Source organism: Carassius auratus, chromosome 13, assembly GCF_003368295.1.
Source record: "Carassius auratus strain Wakin chromosome 13, ASM336829v1, whole genome shotgun sequence".
NCBI lineage: Eukaryota > Metazoa > Chordata > Actinopteri > Cypriniformes > Cyprinidae > Carassius > Carassius auratus.
In genome coordinates, this window is record NC_039255.1 from 2,214,951 (window position 1) to 2,237,450 (window position 22,500).

The window sequence follows — 22,500 nt, forward strand, 5'->3', positions numbered from 1 at the left end:
GCAATATTTAGCTCTGACTGCAATACATATTTTCAACAATGTCTAAACAACCATAAACATCTAAATGCTAAAGTAAATAAGACTAAATAATAAATAAAAAAAACTATATATAGACATATAAAGTAAATAAATGTTTTGTGTGTATGAAATAATATTTTTTTTCTGTATATTGATCACTTATAATGTTTTCTGTCAATTTACAGTAAAAAAAAAATAAAGGAAAATAAAATAAATAAATACTATTAAATTACTTAAAACTAATAAAATCACTAAATTAATTAATACTAATAATTTTACTAAGGTCTTTAAATAAACAAATACATACATAAAAATAATAATGAATTAAATAAGAAATAATTCAAAATATGTGTGTATATGATTTCATTGCTTTTTAAGTTTGTGAAAGATTTACCATCAAAGTTTTCCAATCAAAATAAACAAATGAAAATAAAACTATTATTAAGTTACTAAATCATTAAAATAATATGACTGAATACTAAAAATGTAATTCATAAAATTAAGTTACTAACTTATGTATGCATGTGTGTGTGTGTGTGTGTGTGTGTGTGTGTTTGTGTGTAAGAGTGTAAGAGTGTGTGTGTGTGTGTGTGTGTGTGTGTGTGTGTGTTTGTGTGTAAGAGCGTGTAAGAGTGTGTGTGTGTGTGTGTGTGTGAGTGCGTGTGTGTGAGTGAGTGTGTGTGTGTGTGGTGTAAGAGTGTGTAAGAGTGTGTGTGTGTGAGTGCGTGTGTGTGAGTGAGGTGTGTGTGTGTGTGTAAGAGTGTGTAAGAGTGTGTGTGTGTGTCTAAGAGTGTATAAGAGCGTGTGTGTGTTTGTGGTGTGTTTGTGTGTGTTTTGTGTGTAAAAGTGTGTAAGAGTGTGTAAGAGTTTGTGTGTGTGTGTGAGTGTGTTTGTGTGTATGTGTGTAAGAGTGTGTAAGAGTGTGTGTGTGTGTGTGTGTGTGTCTGTGTGTGTGTTTGTGTGGTGTGTGTGTGTGTGTGTGTGTCTGTGTGAGTGTCTTTGTGGTGTTTGTGTAAGAGTGTGTGTGTGTGTGTGTGTTGTGTAAGAGTGTGTGTGTGTGTGTGTGTGTGTGTGTGTGAGTGTGTGTGTGTGTGTGTCTGTGTGAGTGTCTGTGTGTGTGTGTGTGTCTGTGTCTGTGTCTGTGTGTGTCTTTGTGTGTATATGTGTGTGGTGTGTGTGTGTGTGTGTGTGTATACAGTATACACACATGTAAAAATAGAACCTACTTTTATTGTAAAAAGATACTTTCTTTGTAAAAGATTCACATCAAGTATTTCCAAGCAAAACTTCCCACAATGAAACACTGTTTATTTCTCAAAGTAGGTCATCTTTTCTAAAGCAGATTTCAAGGTCATTAATTTCATCCTCAAAGAAACGGATTTCAATATTTGGCCGGAAATGATCTACAGATCAAAGCTTTTATAGCAGAAGGTGTTTCTGTACCTGTCTTTTGAATCGTTCGATCACGGCGGGCAGAATAGAGTCCTCCTGTCCGGCCTCAGGTGTTTTTATAATGAAGTCCACATCGTGTCCGAACTCCTTCCCCCTGCACAACACACACACACACACATTATACACTAAATGCATGTTATCTGCATTAAACAGAATAAGACACACACACAAGCGTGTGAGTAACCATACGGGACGAACGGCTCGTTTAATGCGTTTGCCTTTTCCTGCTCCTCAAATAAGGCATTTGGCCTTGCATCATTAAACTGTCTTCTGCCGCTTCTGTCAGACGTTTATGAGTTTCACTGCTCTGTAGAGATTATGAAAATGAGTCTCCAAAACTCAAAGGCATCGTATGCAGCAATTTCGGTGGAAGGAAGGAGATATTCAGAGACATTTCGTTAAAAATATATAACAACTCATGAGGAAAAAATCCTTCTTTCACACTTCTGTGTTTAAAAATGACATCCAATGGCTGTTCAGACAAAATTAAGCAGTAAATAATTAAACAAAACAATTTATTAACATACACCAATGGGTTTCTCCATCAGAAATGACTGAATTATTATTAAAATACCAACCCATAAGTCATGTGACAACATGCCCCACAGTTCAACGATAAAAATATATCGAATTAAAAACAAAACTTTCTCTACAATACATATTCAAATGTGTCTACAAACGAATCCAAAATTAAAATTTCAAAATAAATAAATACCAATTTTTTAAATAAATGAATTTTTACATTTATTCCTAAATAAACCAACACATTTCTATATCAGTAAATTATTAAACAAGCACATTTCTACACTGTAAATATTTTATTTTAAATGGTAAAAGACTGTAAAAATGCTAGTTAAAACCTGTTAATTGGTTAATAGTGAGTTTCTGCTTCTGTATTATATATAGTGAAAAACAATATAAAAATGAACATTACATTTAATGTGATTTTACAGTAAAATACTGTAAAATTTACTTTTTGTGTGATGATATAATGTGATCTGATGCTTTTAAATTAATGATTATTGCATTAAATAAATAGACAAACATAAATAAAAAATATTCTAAATAAATAAATTTTTATTTTTTAAATAAATATCTACGTTAATTTCTAAAATAAACCGTTTTTAATTTAATAAATTGCAAAAAGAAATATATGTACATTTCTATAAATACATGACTAAATAAACATATTTCTAAATATAAAATAATCTAAATTAAAAAATATATAGTTTTTTTATATACATTTTATATAAATGTATACCTTAATTTCTAAATTAATTAATGCATTTCTAAGCACATTTCTAAATAAAAACGTAAATAAATGCATTCCTAAAATATATTTTTCAATAAAAATCTAAATTAATTAAATTATATACGTTTATTTGTGTATTAAAAAATAACACCATATAATTAAGCAGTGCTATAAATACGACTGATGGCTCTTGAACTAATTATATTTTTAATTTTGTGGTTTCTTGTGTTCACTTGTTTGCAGCCACAAAAGTATGACACTGAAATTTTAGTTTCAAGGACAGAATTTGATTAAAAAGTTTAGTTAACAGCTATTTTGAGCTGAATGAAGCTGACATATAAAACCACCGCAGTAAGAGAAAACGAGCTGATTTTTACAGCCTTGGTCTCCCGTATATATGGATATGATGAGATATATTACATATGACGTATTTAAATGGTTCAGATGGTGCCACATTCACACCAAGGACCATCTGAAGCCATAAAAGCCGAACACTGTGTCTCCAGCTCTCTTCTTCCTCTTCTGATGGAGATCTGTCAAATGCAAAGCCGAAGCGGATGTATTAGACCGAACAAACGAATCCTGGATCAGCCAGAAGCAGCGTTTGATCCAGCCGCTGCCTTCAAGTCCTCCTGGGAAGATTCTTCTTACAAAAAGAGTCATTTTGATTAACAGAAATAATGTATGTGTTGGGTACTTTCAGTGTCATTGTAGTATCAAGAGAATACTTTTATTATTTGTATTATTAACCGTTCATTTGTATTAGTTAGATTTTTATATATAGCCAGTTTTAATTGTAATTTTAGATTTTTTTTGTTATATTTTGTTGTCGTTTTAAAAAAACAATTATTTCAGTTTTATAGTTATTTTAATACATTTGAACTAAATGAGAATTAGTAATGCTGCCTTGTCAACTAGCTAAAATAAATAAAATTTATGTTTTTATATTTTATTTTATGTTACTTAATGTTAATATTAAGGTAAAATGTTAAGTTTTTGTTTTTAGCTAACTATATATAAAAAAACTATAATATATATATATATATATATATATATATATATATATATATATATATATATAATTTATTTATTAATTTATTTATTTATTTATTATTATTATTTATTTATTTATTTTTTACTATTGTTTATATACTATAATAGTATTTATCAATATTTAATTAGCATGCATTTTAGATTTTTTGTTATCACCAAAATTTTAGTTTAGGTTTTGGTACTTTGTTATATGCTTTTAGTCACGGTTATATTTTGTTCATTGACTTTGTGAGTTTGTTCTCCCTCATGTTTTGATTAGTTAATTATGTTCACCTGTGTTCTGTTTATCTGGTCATTAGTCCCTTGTTCCAGTTATTATAAGTAATCTCCGTTTTGTTCCTTATGTTGTTCGTTATTGTTTATTAATACATGTTGTTGGTTTGCCTTCCTCCTAAATTCCCTGTATGTTTCCTGCGGATTACTATTAAAGACTGTATTTTAACAATTTTATCAAATTTTATCAAATTTTTTTTTTTTTTTTTTTTTTTTGAAAAACCAAGTTTTAATAGTTTTAGTTAACAACAACACTGATCACACTTGACTATAAATCCCTCCAATGAGTCTTGAAGGCAGCATTAGTCTGTTGAGTTATAGCTGATGGCAACTGAGTGAAACTGAGTGAAAAAAGAAGCTATTGCGGTTCATTTTAGAGGAGCTTATTGAGAGGGTGGTCAGTGTGACCGTGTTCATTTAGAACTCAACAAGCATTGCTAATGTGCTAACGTTTCAGTGCTAGTGTGTGGGAGTTCAGCCTATCACAGAGCTGCATTAGCAGTCACTTCTAAATGCAATCACATGCATATATAAACTCACTGCTAAACAGACAATATTAGCTTTAAAAGGCATGCTAATGCTGGAGTCCATTCAGTCTGTTAGGACACAGTGAAGTGCATAAGGTCACATTATATTTAAATAATTTGAATGGGTAAATGCCTTTGCATGCATTTTGCATCTGCTTTCAATAAATAAACATTCTGTCATTTTACTCACTGTCTTGTTATTCAAACCTCAAATGAGATGTTTATGCAACACATTAAAATAAAAACCGACTAAAAAAGTCACTCTCTGTTAGGAACCGAATGAAGTTTAGACATTATTTACTAAAAAAACGTCCATTATGCAACAGCTTTCAAATCTAATTTGAACTTGGATACACAATTTTTTTTTTGCCAAGTTTGACATCAAATATTGATTTACTGCATAAACCACATATCAACACCATTGTAATCTCCCGCATAGCCAGTGAATAATAAGTAATATCCTAATGTTTAATTTCGGGTGAACTCATATTATACGGTTAACTATAATAATGCACTAATACATACTGTAAGTGCAAATCCACACGGCTGATCTAGTGATGCACACCCATAAAGAAAATCATTTTAGATATTACACGACAGATATTTATTGGCAGTCATAGTGAAATACGCTGGTGTTAGAGACGACGTTCTGCTTCTCAGACATCACACATCTTTAGAAGAGCTTACACGCTGAAATGCTAAATTAAACCCATCTGACTTCTGTCACTTTCGCAGGATAAAAACACAGAGATGAGACAGAGAAGATGAGACTGAAATAAGAGGAATAACAGCTCTCTAATAGCGCTCTCATTCATCAAATCAGTTATTAGAAGTGTTGGGCAAGTCACCCGCTGTTGTTACTGTTCAATTCAACATTGCAAAATCATTTCTGGTCATATTTCAGAAATGACATGTTTAATGCATTAATGAATAATGGCATTTTCAAAAGCATAAGATCCACACTAAATATTAGTAATCTGGTTGTTTTTCCTCATCCAAAGTTTGTAAACTGTTTATGGACATTATAAGGAAAATGTAAGGAATTAACTGAATGGAAAACAATATTCCCAACATGGTCTCTAAACAAAAACGTTTTAGGCTTTAAAGTTTAAAAATTACTTTTAAATATAACTTCCATATAGCTTTAACTACGGTGGCCGAGAAAGCTCAACACGCTGCAACTTAAGAAAACACATGCAAATTGAAAAAACATGAGCAAATGAAGAAAACATCTTCATCAGTTTGACAACACAAGTGTTGCAAATCATCACAACACATGCATTGTGTTGCATACACCATTGTGTATGAAATGTGCTATATAAATAAACTTGCATTGCCTTTTAGTCTTTAATTTTCATCTCAAGTAAGTGTCTCAAGATTTAAGAATGTTTAGATAGTTTATTTGGAAAACAAATTAAAAAAAATATATATATATAAATATTTTTGTATTTATTATTTTTTAATTATTTTTAATATATATATATATATATATATTTATTTATTTATTGCATGCAACATTTAGTACCATGACGTTATTAATTTTATTTTATTTTATTTTACATTTTTAGGATTTAATTAATTAAACCATTTGATCGGGAAACCCAGATCAAATAAAACCCAGTAATAATCCAGACATAAGTAAGTGTATTTCCCTGCAAACAAAAAATACTAACGATATACTTGTGCATGCAACATTTAATGCCACATGTTAAGACTTTTTTAAAGAACTTTTTAAGACCCACAAAAACCCCATGTTAAATATTATCCATTATCTAGGATTGAATCAATTATTCGCTTTTCATCTAGTTTAGGAAACCCTGGTCTAATGCGATGACATCCAGACATTTTCAGGGCCGCTGTATGACTGTCACAGCATTAATGAATGATTCATGTCGCTTCACCTGCAGTTAAACAAACATCTCTTCAGAAGCGAAGTCTGTCACAGTGTATATCCTGATCCTCTGTTAAAGCAGAAACTAATCGTACACCACACAGAGGCAAATCCAGACATCACTAAAACAGTCACGGCCAACCTGTGAAGGTTCAAATAGCAGATTTCGTCAGAGCTTAGCCTCGACACAGCTGCAGATTTGCATTTTGAGCTGTAAAGTTTTAGAAGGTAAACATGATGTTTTCTCGCTTTCGTAATCCCGTTACACTGATGCTCAGTCACGTTAGTCATCCTGAGATATAGAGAAGTGTCATGTGAAGGAAAACTCATATAGCACCCGTGACGAATAGCTCTATAGTCAAAACCTCGCTCAATTACAGCCTCCATCAATGTCAGAAGTCAGCTCCTGATGAATGCCACGCTGACACACAGAGTAGTTTCACCAGGGCTCATAATCTGCCCTTTTATTTCTTTATGTATGCTTATTTTTTACAGATGCACCTGGTCTGACATGGTTTGATATCTATCATTAATCGTTTTCATCTGCTTAGCACTGCATCGTTCACATCTATCCATGCATTTCTATTCATTTCAGCAATTACAAATCACAATCACACAGCTAACATCCAGATTTACACACACAGGAGTAACCACAACATGAACATCATCTAATGGAGATGCTAAAACTAGATCTATCTTACATATACTGTACTATATATATATATATATCAGATGAAAAAGCCTCTAAGTAGCGTCTGAAATTTTCTCTTAAAAATTTACATTTTTATCAGGGTTCAGTCATTTTACTTTAAAGGCAATGTATAGGTCACTTTCTATGTCATGAATGTATAATTGTGTATAATTGTCATATTTTATGTTTATAAAAAGTTTGAAAATTTTCAGTCATGCACACATCCAAAAAAATAAATACAGTATAATTTAATTTACCATCACATGTAAGTGGATATTTATATATATAAACAGATTTACTTATTATTAATTTATTCATACAATAATTAATTAATATAATGTATATATGGATGATTTATATGCAACATATGAATCATATATATATATATATATATATATATATATATATATATATATATATATATATATATATATATAAACTTTAATATTTAATGAACTTATAGTATGTTCAATATTTATTCATGCATACATCAAATAAATACAGTATATTAAACATAAACATAAATAAAGCATGTATTTATTTATTGCTATGCAATGTAAATAAAATAAAAATTATTTATTTATTTTGGTAATTTATTATTTATCTTTAAAGATGTACATATATAACTTATATTTTTTAATTGATTTTATATATATATATTTATTTATTTATTTAAATAGATTATTTATTTATTTTGGTAATTTATTATTTATCTTTAAAGATGTGCATATATAACTTATATTTTTTAATTGATTTTATATATATATATATATATATTGTCACGGGAGGAGCACAAGACAGACACAGTGGGCGTGGCGTCAGGCCTCGGAGAGGCTTTTATTAACAGAAATCATAAAACAAAGGGAATAAAAGTGGCCAAAAGGGGGAAAGTGTCCAAAATAACAGGGAATCTGGTGTCCTCGTTGTGCTGCGGGATTTGTGTAGGTCGGGCAGTGTTCATCAAGGAAGGGTCCAGGTAAGGGGCGGAGTCCGGCGGCCGCACGCGCTCCCCTCCTCGGTCCGGGGCGCGAGGGGCGGCGGCTTCCTCTAGCGGCCGCATCTCACTCGTCGGCCGCGGCGCTGGTAGGGGATGGACGGCCCGGCATCCTGGCCCGTCGGCCGTGTAAACGGGTGCGGTTCTCCTCCGGATCGCGGGTCCGGCTGCTCACGTCTCTTGTGGCGCGGGAGTCCCTCAACGCACCCTTCCTGGACCCACGAGGACACCAGCGTGCATGCACGGGGAAGAGACCGGTCTCCTGAGGAGAGGCGCGTTGGGCTTTTAAACAGCGGCCGGTAATGAGGCTCCACTTCCTTCAGGTGTGCCCCATCACACGCCGCCAGCCCTGACTCGTCCAGCGCCCCTCCTCTCACACACCCACTCCAGTCGGGAGCCTGGTGAAGGGCGGCGATTTAGGACGGGGTGCCGGTGACAATCAGGGAGGAGGCAGCTGACTCGTCACATTCCCCCTCCCAAGCGACATCCCCGTCCCCAGGGCGCCACCCACACGGGAGTGCTACCATCCTCAACCAGGCTCCAAACGGTCGGAGTGGGCGGGGCTTCCTCTCCGGGCGGTCCTCCCTCTCGCAGCGCACCAGAACAAGGACAGAGAAACCGGGTTTTAGTGACAGCCTCAACCAACCACAGGGTAAAATGACAATGGAAAAGTCACTTACCCCTTGTGTGGCTGGGAGGCTGTCCCCAGTTTTCCTCCGTCCCAGTCTGGGTTCTCACGAACGTTTGCAAGCGAGAGGGGGTGACGTCACCAGACGTTTCCCAACTGCGCTGTCTAGGCTCCGCCTGCCCGCATTCTCCACCAGTGTCACGGGAGGAGCACAAGACAGACACAGTGGGCGTGGCGTCAGGCCTCGGAGAGGCTTTTATTAACAGAAATCATAAAACAAAGGGAATAAAAGTGGCCAAAAGGGGGAAAGTGTCCAAAATAACAGGGAATCTGGTGTCCTCGTTGTGCTGCGGGATTTGTGTAGGTCGGGCAGTGTTCATCAAGGAAGGGTCCAGGTAAGGGGCGGAGTCCGGCGGCCGCACGCGCTCCCCTCCTCGGTCCGGGGCGCGAGGGGCGGCGGCTTCCTCTAGCGGCCGCATCTCACTCGTTGGCCGCGGCGCTGGTAGGGGATGGACGGCCCGGCATCCTGGCCCGTCGGCCGTGTATACGGGTGCGGTTCCCATCCGGATCGCGGGTCCGGCAGCTCACGTCTTGGTGGCGCGGGAGTCCCTCAACGCACCCTTCCTGGACCCACGAGGACACCAGTGTGCATGCACGGGGAAGAGACCGGTCTCCTGAGGAGAGGCGCGTTGGGCTTTTAAACAGCGGCGGTAATGAGGCTCCACTTCCTTCAGGTGTGCCCCATCACACGCCGCCAGCCCTGACTCGTCCAGCGCCCCTCCTCTCACACACCCACTCCAGTCGGGAGCCTGGTGAAGGGCGGCGATTTAGGACGGGGTGCCGGTGACAATCAGGGAGGAGGCAGCTGACTCGTCACAATATATATATATATATATATATATATATATATATATATATATATATATATATATATATATATATTTAAATAGATTATTTATTTATTTTGGTAATTTATTATTTATCTTTAAAGATGTGCATATATAACTTATATTTTTTAATTGATTTTATATATATATATATATATATATATATATATATATATATATATATATATATATATATTTATTTAAATAGATTATTTATTTATTTTGGTAATTTATTATTTATCTTTAAAGATGTACATATATAACTTATATTTTTTAATTGATTTTATATATATATATATTTATATATATACATATATATATATTGCAGGAGGGAGCGTAAGGGGCCGGTGCATAGAGGATCGGGCGACAGTCGAAGGCGAGACCCCCGACGACCCGATCTCTGGACACGGAATCTGGCTTTAGGGACGTGGAATGTCACCTCTTTGGCGGGGAAGGAGCCTGAGCTTGTGCGGGAGGTCGAGAGGTACCGACTAGAGATAGTCGGGCTCACCTCAACGCACAGCTTGGGCTCTGGAACCACACTTCTTGAGAGAGGCTGGACTCTCTACCACTCTGGAGTTGCCCATGGTGAGAGGCGGAGGGCAGGAGTGGGTTTGCTAATAGCCCCCCAGCTCAGCCGCCATGTGTTGGAGTTTACCCCGGTGAACGAGAGGGTCGCTTCCCTGCGCCTTCGAGTCGGGGATAGGTCTCTCACTGTCGTTTGTGCCTACGGGCCGAACGGCAGTGCGGACTACCCGGCCTTCTTGGAGTCTCTGGGAGGGGTGCTGGAAAGTGCTCCAACTGGAGACTCCGTAGTTCTACTGGGGGACTTCAACGCTCACGTGGGCAGTGACAGTGACACCTGGAGGGGCGTGATTGGGAGGAACGGCCCCCCTGACCTGAATCCGAGCGGTGTTCTGTTATTGGATTTCTGTGCTAACCACGGTTTGTCCATAACGAACACCATGTTCAAGCATAAGGGTGTCCACCAGTGCACGTGGCACCAGGACACCCTTGGCCGGAGGTCGATGATCGACTTTGTGGTCGTGTCATCAGACCTTCGGTCATATGTCTTGGACACTCGGGTGAAGAGAGGGGCGGAGCTGTCAACTGATCACCACCTGGTGGTGAGTTGGATCCGATGGCGGGGGAGGAAGCTGGACAGACTCGGCAGACCCAAACGTACTGTGAGGGTCTGTTGGGAACGCTTGGCCGAGCCCCCTGTCAGAGAGATCTTCAACTCCCACCTCCGGCAGAGCTTCGACCGGATCCCGAGGGAGTCTGGAGATATTGAGTCTGAGTGGACCATGTTCTCCACCTCCATTGTCGCTGCGGCTGCTCGGAGCTGTGGCCGTAAGGTCTCCGGTGCCTGTCGAGGCGGCAATCCCCGAACCCGGTGGTGGACACCGGAAGTAAGGGATGCTGTCAAGCTGAAGAAGGAGTCCTATCGGGCCTGGATGGCTTGTGGGACTCCGGAGGCAGCTGACGGGTACCGGCAGGCCAAGCGGACTGCAGCCCGGGTAGTCGTGGAGGCAAAAACTCGGGCCTGGGAGGAGTTCGGTGAGGCCATGGAGAAGGACTATCGGTTGGCCTCGAAGAGATTCTGGCAAACTGTTCGACGCCTCAGGAGGGGGAAGCAGTGCCCTACCAACACTGTTTACAGTAGAGATGGGCACCTGTTGACCTCAACTGGGGATATCGTCGGGCGGTGGAAGGAATACTTCGAGGATCTTCTCAATCCCACCGACTTGTGTTCCGTTGAGGAAGCAGTGGCTGGGGACTCGGAGGGGCACTCGTCCATAACCCGGGCTGAAGTCATCGAGGTAGTTAAAAAGCTCCTCGGTGGCAAGGCACCGGGGGTGGACGAGATCCGCCCCGAGTACCTCAAGTCTCTGGATGTTGTGGGGCTGTCTTGGCTGGCACGCCTCTGCAACATCGCATGGCGGTTGGGGACAGTACCTCTGGACTGGCAGACCGGGGTGGTGGTCCCTCTTTTCAAGAAGGGGGACCGGAGAGTGTGTTCCAACTATAGGGGGATCACACTTCTCAGCCTCCCTGGAAAAGTCTATGCCAGGGTACTGGAGAGGAGAATTCGGCCGATAGTGGAACCTCGGATCCAGGAGGAACAGTGTGGTTTTCGTCCCGGTCGTGGAACACTGGACCAGCTCTATACCCTTTCCAGGGTGCTGGAGGGTTCATGGGAGTTTGCCCAACCAGTCCACATGTGTTTTGTGGACTTGGAGAAGGCATTCGACCGTGTTCCTCGCGACATCCTGTGGAGGGTGCTCCGGGAGTATGGGGTCGGCGGCTCCCTACTTAGGGCTGTTCGGTCCCTGTACGACCGGAGCAAGAGCTTGGTTCGCATTGCCGGCAGTAAGTCAGACCTGTTCCCGGTGCATGTTGGACTCCGGCAGGGCTGCCCTTTGTCACCGGTTCTGTTCATAATTTTTATGGACAGAATTTCTAGGCGCAGCCAAGGGCCGGAGAGTGTCCGGTTTGGGGACCATACGATTTCGTCGCTGCTTTTTGCGGATGATGTTGTCGTGTTGGCATCCTCAGACCAGGACCTTCAGTGTGCATTGGGACGGTTTGCAGCCGAGTGTGAATCGGCTGGGATGAGAATCAGCACCTCCAAGTCCGAGGCCATGGTTCTCAGTCGGAAAAGGGTGGATTGCCCACTTCAGGTTGGTGGAGAGTTCCTGCCTCAAGTGGAGGAGTTCAGGTATCTTGGAGTCTTGTTCACGAGTGAGGGAAGGATGGAACGTGAGATTGACAGACGGATCGGTGCAGCTTCTGCAGTAATGCGGTCGCTGTACCGGTCTGTCGTGGTGAAGAAGGAGCTGAGCTGTAAGGCAAAGCTCTCGATTTACCGGTCAATCTACGTTCCTACTCTCACCTATGGTCATGAGCTGTGGGTCATGACCGAAAGGACAAGATCCCGGATACAGGCGGCCGAAATGAGCTTTCTCCGTCGGGTGGCTGGGCGCTCCCTTAGAGATAGGGTGAGAAGCTCGGTCACTCGGGAGGAGCTCAGAGTAGAGCCGTTGCTCCTCCACATCGAGAGGAGCCAGCTGAGGTGGCTCGGGCATCTATTTCGGATGCCTCCTGGACGCCTTCCCAGGGATGTGTTCCAGGCACGTCTCACCGGGAGGAGGCCCCGGGGAAGACCTAGGACACGCTGGAGGGACTATGTCTCCCGGCTGGCCTGGGAACGCCTCGGGGTCCCCCCGGAAGAGCTGGAGGAAGTGGCTAGGGAGAGGGAAGTCTGGGCGTCTCTGCTTAGACTGTTGCCCCCGCGACCCGGCCCCGGATAAGCGGAAGATGATGGATGGATGGATGGATGGATGGATGGATATTTATTTATTTAAATAGATTATTTATTTATTTTGGTAATTTATTATTTATCTTTAAAGATGTGCATATATATTTTTTAATTGATTTTATATATATATATATATATATATATATATATATATATATATATATATATATATGCTATACAGTAGGTGGTTAATAGGCAGTTGCTAAGGTGTTCTGTGCAGTTGCTAAGCAGTTGATACAGCATGATACATCGACAGAGAGCCAGACTCAGTGTAAGTCTGAGGGATTTCTGGGATATTTCATTATCTTCTTGAAGTCTGATCAGTAAGAAAAGGATAAAAGGTTACAGTCAGAACAGACTGGAGGTCTGCGGTGAGTCTGTTTGCTCCACGAGGAGCCAGAGACAGACATCGCACTCTTAGTGTTGAGAGAAGCCTGAGGCAAGTTAGCACGCTAGCAGTATGTTAGCTCACACAATAAATCAAACACATTTGAGTTTGTGACTCTGTGGTGAAGCCGATAAAACATCACCAGCTGACAGATTAAAGCCATCAGACTTCATTAACACTGAAGTCACGTTAAGATACTATAAAACACTCGCATCTTCAGAAAGACTTGTTTTCATCTGCGCTGAATCTGTCATCTGTTGAGTAGGAGACGTGTGTTTGTGACATCTGTTCAGCCCGAGCTAATAATATCTCTGAGCTAAAACACATCAACACCATTTACAAAGCAACGGAGATATAAAAAGCCAGTCTGAAATTAAACACTACCGACGAGATAAACTGACGAGGTGCACGTCGATGGCGCTGTCTTCATGTTAACACACTTATCTCAGTGTCAGGAGCATGTTATCTGGGAATAACGGCACTGTATCGCATCAAAACAGACATAAAAGCATGTGCAATTCTGCATCAGAGGTTGAGTACATTATTACTTTCCAAAAATATCAGGCCATGGAAGCACAGCTATTTATGCAACAGAGTAAAATCATCAAAAAGGACATTTCAACTTGTTCTCACACAACACTGTAATAATAATAATAATAATAATAATAAACCATAAAATCGTTACGTTTCTGAGACAAAATATACATGTTGAGATACAAACTTGCATTTTTGAGAAATCCAAATTATGATATAAACTTGCATTTCTGATACAGAAAGTCCAAATTTTGAGACATAAACTCATTTCTGAGATGAAAAGACATCTCAGATATGATATATTTGAGAACATATGATATATGTGAGAAAAATGTCAAAACTGTGAGATAAAAAAACAACAACTTGTAATTCTAAGGAACAATATTAAGTGCATGAAGAAAGTCCAAATTAAACAATTCTGCGATTAAACGAAATATTCAATTTGTGATACAAACTTTGATAAATTATGATACAGTATAAACAAATGATTCACGCTCCGAACTCCCAAACTGATTCAAATGATTCGCGAAACCGCTACGAACTCCCGAACTGACTCAAATGATTCGCGATCCCCAAACTGACTCAAATGATTCGCGAACCCAGTTTGAACTCCAGAACTGACTCAAATGATTCGCGAAACCGCTACGAACTCCCGAACTGACTCAAATGATTCGCGACCAAGCTACGAACTCCCAAACTGACTCAAATGATTCGCGAACCCGCTCCGAAATCCCGAACTGACTCAAATGATTCGCGACCAAGCTACGAACTCCCGAACTAATTCAAATGATTCGCGATCCCCAAACTGACTCAAATGATTCGCGAACCCGCTCCGAACTCCCGAAATGATTCAAATGATTCGCGATCCCTAAACTGACTCAAATGATTCGCGATCCCGCTCCGAAATCCCGAACTGACTCAAATGATTCGCGATCCCGCTCCGAAATCCCGAACTGACTCAAATGATTCGCGATCCCGCTCCGAACACACAAGAACTCTTTGGCCACAGCTGCTGTGCTTCAGAAGCTCTTGCAGCAGCTCAACACTGGTTTTCTCTGAGGTGGTCGGATCACATCAGATTGTGGTTAATCTTGCAGATCATGACTTATATATAATCTTTCTCTCCCTGCAGTTTGGTAATATAAAGATTCCTCCTTTGAACTCCCACCTCTTCTGTGGGTTTTATTGTTCTGGGTCTGAATTTGGGCTCCTGGAGTCTCAAAAAAGAAACATTTTCAATCTCTAAGGTGAACGTTATGACAACACCAGTGTTGTGCTAGTTACTAAGAAATATGCATTACTGTTTAAAGTAACTTTTTAGTTACTTTTTTTAAAGAACTTTCTTTAATGTTCCCATTAATGCGCTTTTATGTGTTATGGTCTATACAAACACATAGTAAAAAAGAAAGTAATTTTTAAACACTATTTTCATTAAGTCAGACCAGCACAAACTGAATATTGTATATCACAAGGATTTCTGAAATAAATAACAAAACACCTGAATAATATATTCAGAATCAAAAACTAAAGTGGCTTCTGCATCATAAAAGCTGTTGTGTTGAGCTCTTAAAAATGTTCCTTTCACAGCTTCAGTATGAAAACTATCAACAATGGCCCACAGTGCGTCTTCGTGTTTACAGCATCCACCAATCCTACAATGAGTCGCTGCTGCAAACAGGTTACGCTGCACTTCAGTCACAATTCATTAATTTAAAAAAAAATTAACGGACAATGCACCATGTATAGTAACGGTAACGGAGTTATTTAAAAAGTAATGCATTACTGTAACGCATTACTGCCCAAGATTGTGCATGATGCAGTACAAAGACAGAGAGCCAGACTCACAAAACCCTTTTCGTGTAAGTCTAAGGGATTTCTGGGATATTTCTTTACCTTAAACACAACCACATTAGATGTGATCTACAAAAAGAACAAACTCCAAGCAATCCAGACTCTTAAAAAGGCACAATCACACACTCCTGAACTGTCTTAAACAGGCACAAAGCAGTAATGGTTCACCTGCGGAATCCTCCTGTGATGCTGACGCTGGCTGATGGGATGACACTGATGACAGCTTCCTCCACTATAATCTTCAGAGCGATGGCCTCTGTCCTGCTCACCGGCTTACTGATGTCCTCATAAAACAAGAACCCTGAGCGGATGAACGAAAGACTGGATGACAAACGCCCACCAACTGTTGCACAAAATCAGCTTTTACATTGACTAAAGGAAACCTAAGTGTGTAAAATCTCACTTAAAGCTTCAGTAGGTAACTTTTGTAAAAATATATTTTTTACATATTTGTTAAACCTGTCATTATGTCCTGACAGTAGAATATGAGACAGATAATCTGTGAATAAATCAAGCTCCTCTGGCTCCTCCCAGTGTCCTATTGCTATTTGCAGGAATACATTGCTCCAGGTAAGAAATAACCAATCAGAGCTGCGGTCCGTAACTTTGTTTGTGTTCAAAATGTAGAAAAATGAACATAATAAGCGAGTACACCATGAATCCATTTTCCAAACCGTGTTTTTGGCTTGTCCTGAATCACTAGGGTGCACCTATAATAAGTGTTTATATTCAGACTATTTTAGATTGCTTCGGGGATACCGCGGCGGAGTAACCCAGTACCTTTGTGATTCTTCATAGACATAAACAGAGAGAAGTAGTTCCGGCTACGATGTTCTTCCGCAAGACGCAAGCAGTTCTGTTTATTAACCGCTAGAGCGTCAAAAGTTACCGACTGCAGCTTTAATGACCAATAGATCCATCCCCTGAAAAAGTGCATCTCTGTTGTCTCTCACATGTGTTTAGAGCTGTTTGGATCTGTGCAGATTTCTCTCCTGATTCAGAGCAGAACACTTTTTCACTGGAGGGAGTGTTATTATGGATTATAGACTTTAAAAACATCTTAATGCTGGATTTGTTTCAGTTTTTTTTTCTTCTCCAGATGTTCACTGATGGACTGGAGTGCTGTGGATTATTGTGATGTTTTTATCAGACTCTCATTCTGACGGCACCCATTCACTGCAGAGCAAGTGATGCAATGCTACATTTCTCCAAATCTGATGAAGAAACAAACTCATCCTAATCTCAGATGGCTTGAGGGTGAGGATATTTTCTGCAGAGCTATTCCTTTAAAAAACAGCATGGCACAAGTACAAAAAAAGAAAAAAGTAAAAAAAAGATACTACTGCCAAAACTTCTTTTTTTTCTGCCTTCAAGACGAACATTCAGTAGACGTTCCTGGTTTTTATCTATGCTTTTTTTTTTTTATCTGCTTTCTAATATTGTGAACTTCTTCCCTTGTGCCGTTGTCACACATAACCAGCGGTTTCCAGAAATAAAAAACCCATTAATTTTCTCCATAGAGAAATTACTTTTAGTGATAAAGCACTTGAGTGACAGACTTGAGTACACTTTAAAGTTGCTAAAAGCATCTGCCGAATGCATAAATGCAAATGTAAAACGTGCATCACACAAAATCACACAAAATCATGATAGAAGATCCACCAACCAGTCTCTACATTTGAATATATCTGAATGCTTTGCAATAAAGTCAAAATATAGAATCTTATACTTATGATTTAAAAGTTAAAACTATGCAAATGTTTGAAGTTGGTACGAAATCACAGAGGACGCATTAATTTAGTCAAAAATACATTAGAAATTGTGAAATATTATTACAATTTAAAACAGAAATATTCTGTGTGAATATCTGTTAAAGTGTCATTTATTTCTGTGATGCTCCGCTGTATTTTCAGCATCATTGCTCCAGTGTTTGTCACATGATCTTCAGAAAAATTATTGCTCAAAAAACATTTCTGATTATTATTAATGTTAAAAACGTGCTGCACAATATTTTTCAAGATTCACAGATGAACATCTATTGATCACTTGATTAATTTAATGCATTCTTGCTGAGGAAAAAATAAAAGTATTAACTTTGTATTAACTTAAGTTTGGTAAACATTTTAACGCATTCTGATGCATGCTGCTATACATAGATAAAGCATTTTATGAGAAAAGCATCATATATTTTTTGTAGCTCTCCTAGTTTTACACTTATAATCATTCTTTACAGTTTGAACATCACAAGAGATGCATCACAAGCACACAGCCAGGAAAATCTCCACCAAAACAAGCCCTTTTCCAACAGGAGAGCCTCTGATCCGCCTCTCATCCGACTGGAAACAGGATTTGCATAATAGTTTGAAGCCAGCGAGTTGTTTGTAGATCAGCAGGTCATAAACGAGCGCCTGAAGACAGCGGTGCAAAATTACGAGGCCTGGCGAATGAGTAACAATCTCTGCCTCGTTAAAATTTACAGTAGATTTCCTAAACAATCAGTAATTAACAACACGGCCCTCAATCATAAATCTACATTAAGTCTCGAGGCCATAAAACAACAGGTCAGATGAGGCAAACGCTTTAAACGCTAACATTAAAATCATTTCATAATTCATAAATGAGACGACAGGAACATTTATCAAGTCTTTACACAGTGTTTTTACTCAATATACTTAAATGTTAAGTATATTACGTTTTTTTCAGTGCATTTAGATGTTTTGCATCTTCAGTCTTAACACTTTATATACTTAAATATAAAAAGTGCAGTAATTATAGAAGTATTGTTTATGAAAAATGAACTAAATATCCAGGATGCAGATTGCTGTTTAACTACTTTAAATACGTAAGTGCATAAAAGTGCAATTATAAAATTACTGTTTAAAATAATCAGAAACGTGATAAATTAAAAACAATTTTTTTTTTTTTTTTTTTTTTCATTTATTTTTCATTTATTTTTCATTTATTTTTCATAAATATAAATGCAGTCCATTTCATTTCAACTGATGGTTTCGAAAAATACAAATAGTGAAGAACAAAACGTTTACAATCCTGACTGCGTTTACTGTACATTTATGTTTTTTTTTGTTTTTGTTTACTGTACATATATGTTGCATTATACCAGCATTAAAAAAAATGTCCCAAGAAAACTTTTTTTTTTTTTCAAAAATCACATTTTGTAACAAAAGAGAGATGAGTAAATAAAGCATTGTGTATTTTGAGCATGCACCATACTGAAACCATGATTTTTTTTCATGCATATATATTAATTCACATCTATATGATGTAATATAACGCTCGAAGCGCTTGGGTCCTAGCGTCAGTGTTTACCTGCGGTCTGCATGCGGTTCAGTCTGATGCTGGGGTCATTCAGCACCTGCTCAAACGTCCGCAGTCCTCTACAGAACCAGTTCTCTGCCGTCTTGGGTCCGACCCCGAAGACACTGCTGAACAACTGAGCCACAAACATGAACACACACACACACACACACACACACACACACAGCCAAGCTCTGAAGTCCTGAGAGAGTTACTCTACCTTCATCGTCCGATACCTCTCATCATTCAGTATCTCCTCAACTCTGGAGCACGATCCGTATTCAGAGATCTCCTGTGAAGACGGTCGAGAGAGCCGTTATGAGTTAACACACTGACTGTGAATAATCTGTGCACACACACACACACACACACACACAGCGTCTTTGTTAATTGCAGCATAATAAGTCTAAGTCTCTCTGGCGCTGTTGAGAAGATGCTTTATTTACAGGAAGCAGAATCAGTGTATTAATCACAATCATCGCTGTAAATGTGACTTTCCCATCAAACACACTTCACATTAGTCTATAAGAGATTTCAGAGAATCATTGCACCTCATATCAATCCATTTTCACTCAAACATCTGTAAATATTGATATGATACAATATAGTTTGTGTCCCTGGAGCACAAAATCAGTCTTGAGTCTCTGGGGTATATTTGTAGCAACAGCCAAAAAAACAAAAAAAAACATTGTGTGGGTCAAAATGATCAATTTTACTTTTATGACAAAAATCATTAGGATATTAAGTAAAGATCATGTTCATGAAGATATTTTGTAAATGTCCTACCATAAATATATCAAAACTTCATTTTTTATTAATAATATGCATTGCTAAGAATTCATTCAGACAACTTTAAAGATGATTTTCTCTTTTTTTTTCCAGATTTTTTTAAAATCTCAGACAAATATTGTCTTCCGAACAAACCACACATCAATGGAAAGCTTATTTATTCAGCTTTCAGATGAAGCATAAATCTCAATTTCAAGAAATTGACCCTCATGACTGGTTTTGTGCTCCAGGGACACATTTCTTGATTCGCTTTCACTGTGAATCATGACCCGGACACATTTAATATTGACCAGTTTTTTCAACTTCTTTTTTGCTCTTTCCTTCTAAACCATGTCTAGCTGCTTCCATCATCAGGAAAGCAAACAGCAGCTCTGTGGAGGTGTATCAGAGCGTCCCGGGGCTCGAAGCGCACCTCTATGATGGCCCGGCTGTGTTCTCCGAGGCAGGGCAGATGCTGTGTCTCCTCCAGACGTCTCGGGGCATCAGGGAGACTCTTGAGCACAGACGCCGCCCTCCGGAACGCCAGGCTCGGACCCGAATTCCCACAGAACTCCAGGTTCTCCGCCAGCACCTCCAGCGCATCCTACAGCAGACACTCAATTATTAAAAGCTAATTGTGTTTCATTTTTAAATATATATATATAATAAAAAAATAAAATAGAAAAAAAACAAATACAAATAAATGTAATTAAATAAAAAAAAATTAATACTAAAACTAACTGAACCATTGATTTTTTTATTTATTTAATTAATAAAATGAACAATGGTGGGACACTGCCTTTGTTTAAAACACTCACAAAACTCCTCTTTTAAACAGATTAAACATACCAGATGATATACTGTATAGCTTTAAAAAACTGTGTTTCGGCTTAAAGATTCGAGCTCAGTTACTGCCTTCAATTGTTTGGTATTAACTTGGCTGTGCTTTCAACATTAAACCGAAATTGTTTCAACATAAGTTTGAACATATAAACATATATTTTTTACTAGCAGTCAAAATGATTGAAATAATAGTTAAAAAACATGTTAGTGTTTTTGAAAACAAAAAGTCCCTTTATCTAACCAAGGCTGCAATTATTGGATCATAAATACTGTATAAAAAAAAAATATATATATATATATATATATATATATATATATATATATATATATATATATATATAGTGAAATATTTAACATTTAAAATAGCTGCTTTCTATCTAAATTTAAGAAAAGATAAAGTGCTATTTATTATAAAATAAAATCAGTAAGTAGTTTAGTAGATCTAGAACAGATCAGTGGTTAGATCTTAAATAATAATATCTTTTTTACATACTTTATGCTTTATTTTATGAAGGTGTAAAAAATGTAAAAGATGAATTTCAAATAAATGGTGTTCATCAAAAACTCAAATTTATATATATATATATATATATATATATATATATATATATATATAACAAAAATTTTAATAGTATCTCTACTTAATGCACATAAAGTAATATTTGATGAATATTAAACAAAAATGTAGATGATGAAATATTTACAGTTTCTATAGAGAGTAGCTAAGTTATATATATAATTAATCTGCTCAAAAGTACAGTAAAAACTGCAATATTGTGAAATAGTATTACAACTAATACTTTATTACAAAAACTGGAATAAATGTTTTCTATTTTAATGTATTTTTAATTTAATGCATTAATGTATTTATTTATTCCTGTGATGGCAAGGCTGAAGTTTGGAGTAAGGTAAAAAAAAAAAAAAAACTTTTCAAACATTTAAAACACTGAACAATTTGAAATTTCAGAAAAAAATTTTTTTACGATTCTTTTTACCTTTATGGTAACATTTTACATAAACGCTCTCAGATTATATCTGGGTGAGTGCATCATGCGTTTCTAACTTGAACTGAATCAATACATGCAGCCGCTTTGTTTTCATGACATGAATGTGCCCAGACATATTTAAAAACCCTCCTGATGGTAACACACACACACACACACACACACACAGTACTGGTTAATGAGAGCAGTGGGACAGTATGTGTATGTGTATGTTAGAGTATGAGTCTGTGTGTGTGTGTGTGTGTGTGTGTGTGTGTGTCTGCTACTATAATGCTGTGATATGATATTGAGTGTATGATGAATGAGTGGGAGTCTCTGTAATAAGACTGTGAGAGATTCTGTATATATTTGCTGAAGCCACATGTTTAGATCACAAACAAATAGATTTTTTTTTCCTCCAGTAGACACCAAACTCATATTCTGGGATATCTGAAGGTCAGTATAAGCTTCAGACCAAACACTATATATATAGTTTATATTTGTATCATTTTATTAATTTGTTCAAAACAGCTCACCACAGCAGCATTTACTTGATGAGAAACTTAACTTAAACTTAAGGCTTTTAATATTACAAAAGATTTATATTGCAGATAAATGCTGTACTTTTGAACTTTTTGTTCATCAAAGAATCCTGAAAAAATTAAAATTTTCACAGTTTTCACAAAAGTGTTGTGCAGCACGACTGTTTGCAACGTTGATAATAATCAGAAACGTTTCTCGAGCAGCAAATCACTGAAAGACTGGAGAAATTATGCAGTTAAAAAAATCAGCTTTGATCAACTGCGGTTATTGGTTAGATTTTTGCATTG

The 22,500-nt window shown here is 38.0% G+C and overlaps 1 protein-coding gene across 1 annotated transcript in view; it reads right to left on the minus strand.

The window, feature by feature from the left end:
• The window catches only part of LOC113113212 (DNA nucleotidylexotransferase-like), a 65,548-nt gene that overhangs the window by 13,847 nt on the left and 29,201 nt on the right, over positions 1 to 22,500 (minus strand). Inside the window, exons 4-8 of the mRNA XM_026279380.1 lie at positions 20,278 to 20,448; positions 19,297 to 19,368; positions 19,089 to 19,212; positions 15,930 to 16,062; positions 1,462 to 1,564 (exon numbers count right to left, since the gene is read on the minus strand). Coding sequence (XP_026135165.1) covers positions 1,462 to 1,564; positions 15,930 to 16,062; positions 19,089 to 19,212; positions 19,297 to 19,368; positions 20,278 to 20,448 — 603 coding nt within the window. The remainder of the gene's footprint in view (positions 1 to 1,461; positions 1,565 to 15,929; positions 16,063 to 19,088; positions 19,213 to 19,296; positions 19,369 to 20,277; positions 20,449 to 22,500) is intronic.